We start from the raw sequence: 13,225 nt of genomic DNA, 5'->3' as shown, positions 1-13,225 counted from the left end.
TAAAAAAATAAATAAATATACAGCATTAATTTGAATACTTTGTGCTTTTAGAAAACCTCTAGTCTTAGAAAGGGTGCACGCCATCCCTGCCATTCATAGATCATCTTTATATATTTCATAGCCATCCACGACCTCGTATAAAACTATTCTCAGAGCATCCTACATTATTTATTATTTTTATAATATCTCTCTTCATCTCTTTTCTATTCGCAGTCACGTTTACTCTCACAACTTCCTATTTCACTATGCATTCGCTATAAATGAATCGAATAATACAATAATATTAAGTCTGGGCAGATGAAAGCAACACTAGTTTGGCATTTGTTTGAGCTGAGGGTTAGTTTACTGACACGGAGCGTCTTCAGATTGCTAAAGGAAGTGGGTTCACTTGTTCTCGATCAGGATCTGGACCTTGTGCACCAGCTCTCGGGCCATGAGCAGCAGCTTCGGGACGTCGTGATGCTCCGCCATTTCTAGATCAACACACAAAAGACACCATCACAGCGGCTCTGATTCTGCATGCGTGGTTTGTTGTGATAGAGCAATGTTTGAAAATCAGGAGTCTGAGGGAGCAAAAAAATATTGTGACTCCTTGATTTCTAAAACATAACATCGTCTAAACATCACATCTCCCAGCCCTACTGCTCCGTGATTGGTCGGTCGGCTCAGCCCTACTGCTCAGTGATTGGTCGGTCGGCTCAGCCCTACTGCTCAGTGATTGGTCGGTGCTCTCAGCCCTACTGCTCAGTGATTGGTCGGTCGGCTCAGCCCTACTGCTCAGTGATTGGTCGGTGCTCTCAGCCCTACTGCTCAGTGATTGGTCGGTCGGCTCAGCCCTACTGCTCAGTGATTGGTCGGTGCTCTCAGCCCTACTGCTCAGTGATTGGTCGGTCGGCTCAGCCCTACTGCTCAGTGATTGGTCGGTTGGCTCAGCCCTACTGCACAGTGATTGGTCGGTCGGCTCAGCCCTACTGCACAGTGATTGGTCGGTCGGCTCAGCCCTACTGCTCAGTGATTGGTCGGTTGGCTCAGCCCTACTGCACAGTGATTGGTCGGTCGGCTCAGCCCTACTGCACAGTGATTGGTCGGTCGGCTGAGCCCTACTGCTCAGTGATTGGTCGGTCGGCTGAGCCCTACTGCGCAGTGATTGATCGGTCGGCTCAGCCCTACTGCTCAGTGATTGGTCGGTCGGCTCACCATTGAAGAACTTGATGATGTCGGTGAAGTCCATGTTGTTCTCCAGGATGATGTTTCGGTACAGCTCCACCAGCGCCAGTGCGATAAACAGCACGAAGTGCTCCGAGGAGGCGTAACGCGCGGCCCAGATGGTCTCCCACACCGAGAACACATCATCGTACACCATTTCTGAAAGACAGATGAACAACAGCACTCACTCACAGCATTGTTCGGTGTTTCCATCTCAATCCCAGCACCTGAGTCCTTAGCAATCTTCAAGAATCAGCTAAGAAACAGCTAGTTATTATATAATTAAAAAAAACTTGCTATGTGTACTGCGTTGTTGACTTGTTGTCGTAGCACTTTCATATCATTGCGCTCTTGTTAATTGTGATTCGATTAATTCGATTTGATTATTTTGGCTATATATCAGGTACAGTACATTAAGAAAAAGATTCTCTCAACTAAACGCTGGTGCTACATTACTGTAATATTAAAGGTTAGAATAAGCTGATTTGTATTCAAACACTTAAATTACACTCGATGATGATTAAGAATAAAGTTATATACAGCACAGACCAAAAGTTTGGAAACATTACTATTTTCAATGTTTTTGAAAGAAGTTTCTTCTGCTCATCAAGCCTGCGTTTATTTGATAAAAAAAAAACAGAAAAAAACAGTAATATTGTGAAATATTATTACAATTTAAAATAATTGATTTGAAATTTATTATACTTTAAATTATCATTTATTTCTGTGATGCAAAGCTGAATTTTTAGGATCATTATCACATGATTCTTTAGAAATCATTCTAATATGATGATTCATTATCAAAGTTGGAAACAGTTCTGCTGCTTTATATTTTTTCAGAACATGATACTTTTTTAGGATACTTTGATGAATAAAAAGTAAAAAAAAAAAAAAGTTTTTAAAATATAAATATTTTGTAATAACAGTATACACTTCTGGTCAGTAATTTGGGGTCAGTGATTTTTTTTTTTCTTTTTTTTAAATAAAATCAATACTTTTATTCAGCAAGGATGTGTTAAATTGATAAAAAGAGATAGTAAAGAAAATATATTATTAGAATATATTTATTATTAGATTTTTTATTTATTTTGAATAAATGCAGTTCTTTTGAACCTTTTATTGATCAAATATATTAGACAGCAGAAGTGTTTCCAACACTCATAATAAATCAGAATATTAGAATGATTTCTAAATGATCATGTGATCGACTGATGTTACATGTGACACTGAAGGCTGGAGGAATGATGCTGAAAATTCAGCTTTGCATCACAGGAATAAATTATTTTTTTAAGTATATTCAAATAGAAAACTATTTTAAGTTGTAATAATATTTCAGAATATTACTGTTTTTTCTGTATTTTTGATCAAATAAACGCAGGCTTGATGAGCAGAAGAAACTTCTTTCAAAAACATTTAAAATAGTAATGTTTCCAAACTTTTGGTCTGTACTGTGTGTATGTGTGTGTATATATATATGTATGTATATGTAGTACTCACTGAGTCATTCATTTAAACAGCTGATCAATTCAAAAACAATTATGAATGAAACATTGACTCGCTTGATTTGTCATTAAGTAATGAATCACTGCTGCATGCTTACTTGCTGTATTTTTTTATTTATTTATTCAGTTAGCATGTAATCTCACATTTCTGTTTTGTTTTGCAGTATAAACAAGATGCAAGCTGATTTATTTCCGGCGTGCTCACCTCTCTTGAAGTCCAGGAGGAACCAGCGATAGCAGAAGTAGAAGTGTGTGTAATCACCGTTCTGCTGCATCAGCTCGAACAGCTCGGCATCCAGAATCTGAAGAGGTGCGACACAATCATGAGACACACACACACACACACACACAGAGAGTCTGGAACATCAGCAGAATGTGTGTTTAATAAGTATACCTGGATGAGGGAGCGCATGTTGGCGAAGTGTGTGTCCATGGCTCCTCCGTGAGGGAAGTTCTGGTTCATTCGTTTCATGAGCTCAGTGAAGCAGCTGAAGGCCATGGCCTCTGAGTTACAGTCAAATATCAATCAGAAACAAATAATCACTTGGGGAAAAAAAATAGGCGTATTGCTTTAGTTTAAAAACACTGTTTTAAGTTGAGCTGTCAATCAAAAATAAATAAAAATATAATCACAATCAGTCTCACCTAGGGCATGCACGATTATGACAGAAATCATAATTCTCGATTACTGCCTAGAAATTGTCATTGCGATTTATTAATTACGAATATCACAATTTACATTGAATGATGTTTATAGCATTGTTTGATGCTATTGCATGCCATATTTTATATGAAAACAAACAAGCTCAAACACTCAAACTGAAAAACTTAAATTAAAGAAAGGAAAAAACCCTTAAGAAAACAGAAAAAAACGCATCTTAAGCACACAGAATAACATAACAGCTGCTTTGAACGATAATTACATAATTGTGGCATGTAATTGTGCAGCCCTAATCACAACTAACATTAAAGTTTTGAAATATACTTTTATATTGCAATAATTTCACAATACATCTTCAAGTTAATGCACAAACAACAAAGGCAGTATATTTTTAATAATGCTGTCAAATGATTAAAGAAATAACAACAAATTAATCACATTTTTTTCTGAAATTAATAAGTTTTTAAATATACTTTTATATTGCAATAATTTCACATTCAATCTTTAAGTTAATGCAAAAAAGTTAGTATATTTTTAATAGTGCTGTCAATTGATTAAAAAAAACCTAGTTAATCTCACATTTGTTTCTATAATTAACGGAGACACTTTGAAAGCACTTAGCTTAGCCCATTCATTCAATACGGGCCAAGCAGAGAAGCTACCAAACACCTCCATGTTTTCCCTATTTAAATACAGTTACTCGCGTAGTGTAACTCGACCTAGGACGGTAACACAAAACAAAACGTTGCGCTTTTCTAAGCGTGTAAAATGGATTGTATTCCGCCATACAATATAGTTATCCATTTTACACGCTTAGAAAAGCGCAACGTTTTGTTTTGTGTTACCGTCCTAGGTCGAGTTACACTACGCGAGTAACTGTATTTATGAATGGGCTAAGCTAAGTGCTTTCAAAGTGTCAACGCGCGCCAAAGCGATTTAGTGCACATACTGAGACGAGAGAGGTATCTATCAACTCGTCTTAGGTAAGGGAAAAACATAGTTTAATATGAAAACACGGTGGAGTATCCCTTTAATGGAGTAAATAGGGTAAAACTCAGACTTAACATACCATCATCCAGGATGACCAGCAGGGGCGCTAGTAAGTCACACATTCCCTGGACATATCCAATATCAAGGTGCTGCCAAACATAGCTTTACACACACACACACACACACGAAAAAAAACATTAATTCACCAGTAAATTTCACTTGATTCACTTTTAGATTTGGGAAAAATAATGAAGAAAATTAACAAAAATGCATTAAAAGTGGCAGTAAAGACAAATATAATGTTACAAGAAATACTATTTCAAATAAATGCTGTTCTTCTAAACCTTCTATTCATCTGTAAATCCTGAAAAATAAAATGCATCACAGTTTCCACAAACGGATTCAGCAGCACAACTGTTTTCAACACTGATAATAATCAGAAATGTTTCTTGAGCAGCAAATATTATTCTGATTTCTGAAGATCATGTGACACTGAAGACTGGAGGAATGATGCTGAAAATACAGCGGAGCATCACTGAAATACATTACACTTTAACAGATATTCACATAGAAAATAGCTTATTTTAATAATAATAATAATATTTAACAGTTTTTATGGTAAAGTTTTAACAAATATATGCAGCCTTGATGAGCAGAAGAGACTGGAGAGACCTTTATACACAGAATATAAACTAAAACATAAGATCCGCTTTATTTTACCTGCACATGATGTTGCGCAGTTTCTCCAGGTTGTCTGGGGTGAAATACCAGTAGTTTCTGTCACATCGCTGGACGTCTTTGTCAATGCGGTGCAGATTAAGTGTGTAAAGGTCAACCTGCTCCTGCTGCAAAATAAACGAGAAGACAATATATATCTTTGAAGATCACACACATTTATAGGAACAGTACAACCAGAAATGAGCCAGATCCTTTAGTGGAACACCAAATAAGATGTTTAACATGTTTAAAGGGAGTGCAAAGATTTAATTTTTGGTCTGTGCCTCACACAGAGCTACTGTGTGATTTCAGAAGACTTGAAATATAGAACACAGTAGCAACTTTCATGGTGACTTTTTGGTGTTTGTTGTCTTGTGGTCACGAAACCGAGCCGCTTAAGACACAGTGGATTACTGTTTTTGAAAGGAATGAGTCCCCCGAATGTTTTTTAAGATTATTTGCAAATTGCCCTTTCCTAATAATGCGCTAGTTAGAAAGATTAATGATGAATGTAGCTGAAGTTTACTCTGTTTCATAGAACTGCACCTCACCTCATGAAGAGGGGGGCGGGGTCAGCAGAGCTCATTATCATTTAAAGGGACATGCACCGAAATAGCTCGCTGAATTTGACTGGGTAAAAAGGGTTGTTTTACACTACAATTGAGAAACTGAAACCAAAATATGTTATAGACTTTCATTAAGAACCTAAAGAATCACATCAACTTGTGGAAAACTGGCATCAGATGACTCTTTTAAACTGATTATGTTTTTAGTGATATACCGAGTAGGTGGTCCCGATAGACGAGACTGGAGACACGATGTCGTTCTTGTCTCCTGTGACGGCTAGAGAGTCTGGTTTGGGGAATGAGTTGTCCATTTCCGGTTCCTCCTCAGATAGAGCCGAGTCTGTTCCCTCCGGACTGGTGTTGATGCTCGGCTCCATGCAGAGCTCCAGAGCCGGCATTCCCACGACTATCTTCTCCGGTGCCATGGGACGAGCCAAAGTCAGAGGCGTCCTGCAAACGCTGCTCTCCGAGGACATATAAACCACAGACGAAGCAATATCCTCCATTTCTAGTGCCGAGGGCGAGTCGTCGGACATATCCGGAGATTGTTTGGATAGGGAAGACTCTGGATCGGTGATCTGTTTGATTATGGATCGCCCGGCGTCCCAGTCAATCGTTTGCGGTGCACTGATGGCTTCATTCAGAGTTTGTATCACATTCTGTGCTTCAGATGAACATTCAAGTTTAATTTCATCCGTTTGAGAGATTTTCGTAACATCCAATGACGGCTGTGGATCAGATTTGGCGTATTGACCTTCATCCATTTTCAAATACGTTTCTGGGTCTGCTTTTGATTTTGTGTTTTCTTCTCCAGACGGAGAAGACGCATGTCCTGGATCTTCAATCTCAACCTCTTTAGATTCTGAAGATTTGGTTGTTTCTTCAATAGGATCCTGTTGCGATTCATTCATGTCATTTTCTTCAGATTTTCCAGCATTGTTTTGCATTTTAGTTTCTCTTTGAGACACATCAGCTGTGTTTTTTGAGTTTGCATCATCCTCTGAATCTGCCACCTCCTGTGTTACTGTCTTGGATGTTTCTGAATTCAAAGTCTGGAGCTTGTCTTCTTCTGAATTCAGAGTCTGGAGTTTGTCTTCTTCTGAATTCAGAGTCTGGAGTTTGTCTTCTTCTGAATTCAGAGTCTGGAGTTTGTCTTCTTCTGAATTCAGAGTCTGGAGTTTGTCTTCTTCTGAATTCAGAGTCTGGAGTTTGTCTTCTTCTGAATTCAGAGTCTGGAGTTTGTCTTCTTCTGAATTCAAAGTCTGGAGTTTGTCTTCTTCTGAATTCAGAGTCTTGAGTTTATCTTCTTTTGAATTCAAAGTCTGGGAATCCAAAGTCTGTAGCTGTTCTTGTTCTGAATCCAAAGTCTTGCGTTTTTCTTCTTCTGAATTCAAAGTCTGGGGTTTGTCGTCTTTTGAATTCAAAGTCTGGAGTTTGTCTTCTTCTGAATTCAGAGTCTTGAGTTTGTCTTTTTCTGAATTCAAAGTCTGTGAATCCAAAGTCTGGGGTTTTTCTTCTTTTGAATTCAAAGTCTGGGAATCCAAAGTCTGTAGTTGTTCTTGTTCTGAATCCAAAGTCTTGCGTTTTTCTTCTTCTGAATTCAAAGTCTGGGGTTTGCCGTCTTCTGAATTCAAAGTCTGGGGTTTGTCACTTTCTAGAGGCTTTATTGCAGCTTCTGAAGCAAGGCTCTCTGTTTGTGAAACCTCAGCATCTTCTTTGACCATGTCCTGAGTAGTGGAGCTGTTTTCCGCTCGCTCCTCTTTGGTCTTCTCTTCTGTCTGGTCTCCTGACGGTGGCTTTTGGCCTGCGGTTTTGGACCCTGACTCTTGCGTGGATGTCTCCTCTGTGCTCGGAGAGCAGTCTGAGAGGGCCGAGGTCACGGAGAAGTTACGGGATGAAGGGTGTCCGGAGTCTGGAGAACTGGTGCAATTGGGCAGAGTGCCGTTCGGGATTTTGGGCTGTGGCTTCTCGTCTTTGGGTTTGGGCTCTGATTCGATCGGGTCCACCTCGTCTACAGAGCCGAACACCTGCGGAAGGAGAAATAGACAGGGGGAGGAAAGTCAAACCAGCTCATCACTGCATTTTATTAAATGTAATTATATATTTTTTTATTAAATTAGATTTGTGAAATATGAAACATCAGGTCATGATATTATTGTTTCCCATTATTTTATCCCTGCTCATATGAACTTGGTTACATTATCAGATACAGTGCATCCAGAAAGTATTCACTTTTTCTTTTTCAAATTTTTTTTTTTCTGTTCAAGCCTTATACCAAAATTGATTATTTTCATTATTTCTTCAAAATTCTACAAACAATACCCCATAACAACAACATGAAAGAAGTTTGTTTGCAAACTTATTTAAAAAATCAAATAAAAATCACATGCACATAAGTATTCACAGCCTTTGCTCAATACTTTGTTGAAGCTCCTTTGGCACCAATAACAGCCTTGAGTCTTTTGGAGTATGATGCTACAAGCTTGGCACATCTATTTTTGGGCAGCTTCTCCCATTCTTCTTTACAGGACCTCTCAAGCTCCCTCAGGTTGGATGGGGAGTGTTGGTGCACAGCCATTTTCAAATCTCTCCAGAGATGTTCGATTCGGTTCAAGTCTGGGCTCTGGCTAGGCCACTCAACAAGGTTGTCCCGTAGCCACTCTTTTGGTAACTTGGCTGTGTGCTTAGGATCATTGTCCTTTTGGAAGATGAACCTTTGCCCCAGTCTGAGCTCCAGAGCGCTCTGAAGCAGGTTTTCATCAAGGAAGTCTCTGTACATTGCTGCATTCATCTTTCCCTTAATCCTGACCACTCTCCCAGTCGCACAAGGCTACTACCAGCACACTTTACTTTTGGGATAGTACTCTACAGGCGATGAGCAGAGCTGGTTTCCTTCAAACATGATGCTTGGAATTGGGGTTTATCAGACCAGAGAATCTTGTTTCTCACAGTCTGAGGGTCCTTTAGATGCTTTTTTGCTAATTCCAAGTATGTTTTCGTGTGTCTTTACTGAAGAGAGGATTGAGTTTGGCCAAACTGTCTACAAAACCCAAATCGGTGGAGTACTGCAGTGATGTTTGTCCTTCTGTATCTCCACATATGATCATGTAGCTCAACTAGAGTGACCATCAGATTCTTGGTCACTACTCAAACCAAAGCCCTTCTCCATCAGTTGCTCAGTTTGGAGGAGACCAGCTCTAGGAAAAGTCCTGGTTGTTTCAAACTTCTTCCATTAAGGCTAACAGAGACTACATGCTTCTGTGACCCTTCAATGCAGCAGAATTGTTTCTGAACTCTTCCCCAGATGTGTGGCTCGACACAATCCTGTCTCGGAGGTCTACAGACAATTCCTTGGACTTCATGGCTTGGTTTGTGCTCTGATATGCACTGTTAACTGCGGGACCTTACATAGACAGGTGTGTGCCTTTCCAAATCATGTCCAATCAACTGAATATACCACAGGTGGACTCCAATCAAGTTGTAGAAACATTTCAAGGATGATCAGTGGAAACATATTGCACCTGAGCTCAATTTTGAGTGGCATGGCTAAGGGTGTGAATACTTATGTACAGGTTAAGTTTTTAATAAAAAAAAAGGAATTCAAACAAACTTCTTTCACGTTGTCATTATAAGGTTATTTTTGTGTAGAATCTTGAGGAAAATAATGCATATCAGTAATAATCAATATGCACTTGAACATTTCTCACCAAATTCAAACATCAAAGTCCCTTTCAAATATTTGAATCTTTGTCGACATTAATTTTACTCCTCTATATTCATACTGTTTGACAGCTACTGACTCATTTGTGTTTAGGAGAAGCATCTGTGTCAGAGTAAAAGCAGGCATGAATGAGATCTGTGAGAGCAATGTGTTGGGTTGTGTTTTGACCTGAGTGCTGCTGTTGGAGTCGCTGTGTGATCCGGCGTGACTCTGTTTCTCGGAGCTGCTGCTCTGAGATGACTGCAGAGAGAAACACAGCGGCAGTCAGTAAACCTGCATGCAAACCTCAACGCGTGAGTACAGATGACTCGAGCACCAGCGCTTACATCCGTGCTGATGGTGGAGTCCTGGCGTGAGCCGTGGTCCCCGCTGGCGCCTGACGCACATTTGGCCAGAGCGGCTGCGTGCTGCTCCTTCTCCCGCTGACGCACGATGGCTTCACATCCCAGCCACTCGCTCATGGTCTGCTCATAACAGGCTCGAACCTGCTCATCCACCTGCAGGGTTACATTTAGGGGTTGTCAAAAAGTACTGACTTCGGTTCAGTCTGTAGGGCTGGGTGATTTGTTTCAGATTTTATTGATTCATTATAATTTAATGTTTTGCCATGATCTTATTATTTAGAAATCGAGAATCGCGATTTTGAGTAGAAATGAGTGCTGTCAAATGATTAATCCCGATTAATCACATGTATATATCTCAATTTCGTAAAATTGACCCTAATGACTGGTTTTGTGGTCCATGGTCACACATTTCAGGGATATGTTATTTTTAAATATTAAATGTATGCATTTATAATTTCACATCCATAATCTTTATTTTGAATGCGATGAATCATTTGAAAGCACAAATAGAAATATTACCAAATGATTAATCGCAATTAATCGCAATCCAAAATAAGTTTTTGTTTACATAATATATGTGTGTGTGTGTCCTGTGTATATTTATTATGTAAATAAAAATACACACATGCATGCATATATTTCTGAAAAATTTTATTTTTATATATTAAATGTATGTATTTATAATTTTAATTAATTTTATGAATCATTTGACAGCACTAACAGAAATATTACCAAATGATTAATCGCGATTAATTGCATCCAAAAGAAAAGTTTTTGTTTACTGGTATATGTGTATATATAAAAATACACACATGCATCTATTTCAGAGAAATGTTATTTTGTATTTGTTTGTATTTATGTATAATATAATGTATTTATTTATAATATAAATTATAAGAATATATAAATAGAAATTTTCAAAGCATACCTTTTTGTGTGTGTATTTATATATACATAATAAATATACACAGAATACACATATATTATAATGCAAGCAAAAACTTTTATTTTGGATGCGATTAATCGTGATTACACATTATATCTCATGCAGTTCTGGTTCCGCTGTATCAATATACCGTGCAACACCACAAACATTCACATCAGTGTTAACTCACAGATAAAGTTACTCTTACAGGAGACTGATCTTAAAAGTCCATTATTTGCATGTGCTTTAAAACCTTGCCGGTTAAACGTTTCCTTCATGCACTGTTCTGACGTGCACCCGAAGTGCTCTAAAAAGATAAAACAATGGCTTCTGCTCACCTCTTTGCGCTCTGTGAGGCTCATGCTGAAGTGATAGTGGCCCAGAAGGAAGGGCCAGACCTCTTTACGCAGAGATGGATCCACACCACCATAATACACCAGCCGAAGCAGCTCCTCCTCCTCGAACGCCTGCACAGCGCTCTTATATTACAGCCAGTGCCATATTACAGCTTTTATTCAGATTCAGAATATGCTTTATGACAACATATAAAATCAATGAGAGACTATTATAGTTTTATTCATATTTTAAATATGCTTATGTGTACTCTTATGAATATGTTCAATGTTTTTATGGTTGCATATAGTATCACTCAGAAACTATTATAGTTTTTAATAATAGTTTGAATATGTTTTTATGCTAACAGTATAATCTTGATGCTATTAGAATTTTGTATACAATTTCTAAATGCTTTTACGGTAACAGTGTCATTTAAGATACTATTTTTTTTTCAGCTAAATTATTAGCTGAGATACCATTATTGTTTTTATTATTATTTTAAATATAGTTTTACGGTTGCGTATAATGTCACTGAGATACTATTATATATTAAATGTTTTAAAGGTAAAACTATCACTGAGATACTATTATACTTTGTATTCCTATTTTGCTATTGTTTTATGACTACATATGTAACTAAGATAATATTATAGTTTTTGTTAATATTTAGAATAAACCTTTATGATAACATATAGTATCATTGAGATGCTATTAGTTTAATTAATATGTTGACAATTATTTTATGATTAAATATATCACCATTATTGATACTATTATATAGATTATAAGATACTATTATAGTTTGTATTAATATTTTTCATGTTTTGCGGTAACAGTATCATTGATATAGTTTCTATTAATATTTTAAATATGTTTTTATGGCTACATAATATCACCGAGATACCATTATCACTTTAAATATTATCTGGAATTTTATGGTTATATTTAGGTATCAGTGATATGACTTCAGATATTATTGCTGTTTTACATGTTGTAATGGTAACCATATCATTAAGATGTTAATAATGTTTATAAGTTTTATATATGATATATATATAATATTTGGAATTTTTTAACATTTTATATTTTTAAACAAACATACTAATGTTCTAGCGTATTTATTAAAAAAGATTTTTTTAAATATGTCTTCATTTTTATTGTATTATTAAACTAATTTAACAAAATGTTGGCTTGGCTACTAGTTATATATATATATATATATATATATATATATATATATATATATATATATATATATATATATATATATATATATATATATTGTATTTTAGCTAACATTTATTATTTCAAGTAAGTGTTTTCACGATCATTTCAACTGATTATTTATGAACCCTTAAGAGGCTATAGATCAAGTGCACTAGATCACATACAGTGCTGTCCTGTAGAAAGCTCTTCCACACTTCTGTGGACAGACCGTCTCTGGCATCATAAGGGATGTCAGGCTCAATGATGGTGGGGTTCACCAGAGCAGACAGGTGTGTGCGGACGGTGGACAGGTGACGGCAGTACGCCAGCCCTTAAAAACACACACATCAAGTCAAGAGAACGAGGATGAGTGCATCAGCAAACCATGAGCCTGGTGTTATACATACAGCCGTAGAAAGCTCGAGAGATGATCTGGTGCTTCATGGTCTCGCAGAGCAGCTTCAGCGGAGCCCTGTTTCACACACACACACACACACACACACACAAACAGACAATCGTTCAGACAGGTTTAAACAAACTGACACTTGATCATGCTGAATGAATTCTGACTTTTTTCCTGTAATTTTGAGTTTATATCTCAAAATTCTGACTTTTTTTCTTGCAACTGTGAGTTTAGATCTCGCAATTCTGACTTTCCCAGAATTGTGAGTTTATATCTCGTAATTCTGACTTTTTTCCTGCAATTGTAAGTTTATTCTCGCAATCCTGACTTTTTCGCAATTGTGAGTTTATATCTCGCAATTCTGACTTTTTTCCACAATTGTGAGTTTATATCTCGCAATTTTGACTTTTTTCACAATTGTGAGTTTATATCTCGCAATTCTGACTTTTTTTCTCGCAATTGTGAGTTTAGATCTCGCAATTCTGACTTTTTTCCTGCAATTGTAAGTTTATTCTTGCAATTCTGACTTTTTTCGCAATTGTGAGTTTATATCTCGCAATTCTAACTTTTTTTTCACAATTGTGAGTTTATATCTCGCAATTCTGACTTTTTTTTCACAATTGTGAGTTTATATCTTGCAATGCCGAT

The 13,225-nt window shown here is 37.2% G+C and overlaps 1 protein-coding gene across 1 annotated transcript in view; it reads right to left on the bottom strand.

Moving 5' to 3' along the window:
* Nucleotides 1-8: 8 nt before the first annotated feature.
* The window catches only part of sgsm1b (small G protein signaling modulator 1b), a 35,478-nt gene continuing 22,261 nt past the window's right edge, over nt 9-13,225 (bottom strand). The window contains exons 19-30 of the mRNA XM_026273050.1: nt 12,582-12,646; nt 12,360-12,505; nt 10,971-11,099; nt 9,690-9,860; nt 9,532-9,603; nt 5,858-7,669; nt 5,080-5,204; nt 4,439-4,521; nt 3,103-3,212; nt 2,914-3,010; nt 1,198-1,365; nt 9-473 (exon numbers count right to left, since the gene is read on the bottom strand). Coding sequence (XP_026128835.1) covers nt 385-473; nt 1,198-1,365; nt 2,914-3,010; nt 3,103-3,212; nt 4,439-4,521; nt 5,080-5,204; nt 5,858-7,669; nt 9,532-9,603; nt 9,690-9,860; nt 10,971-11,099; nt 12,360-12,505; nt 12,582-12,646 — 3,067 coding nt within the window. The 3' untranslated portion in view covers nt 9-384. The remainder of the gene's footprint in view (nt 474-1,197; nt 1,366-2,913; nt 3,011-3,102; nt 3,213-4,438; nt 4,522-5,079; nt 5,205-5,857; nt 7,670-9,531; nt 9,604-9,689; nt 9,861-10,970; nt 11,100-12,359; nt 12,506-12,581; nt 12,647-13,225) is intronic.

The sequence above is a fragment of the Carassius auratus genome, chromosome 10 (assembly GCF_003368295.1).
Source record: "Carassius auratus strain Wakin chromosome 10, ASM336829v1, whole genome shotgun sequence".
NCBI lineage: Eukaryota > Metazoa > Chordata > Actinopteri > Cypriniformes > Cyprinidae > Carassius > Carassius auratus.
The sequence above is the reverse complement of the archived record's forward strand: the minus strand, read 5'-3'. Positions and strand labels throughout refer to the sequence as shown.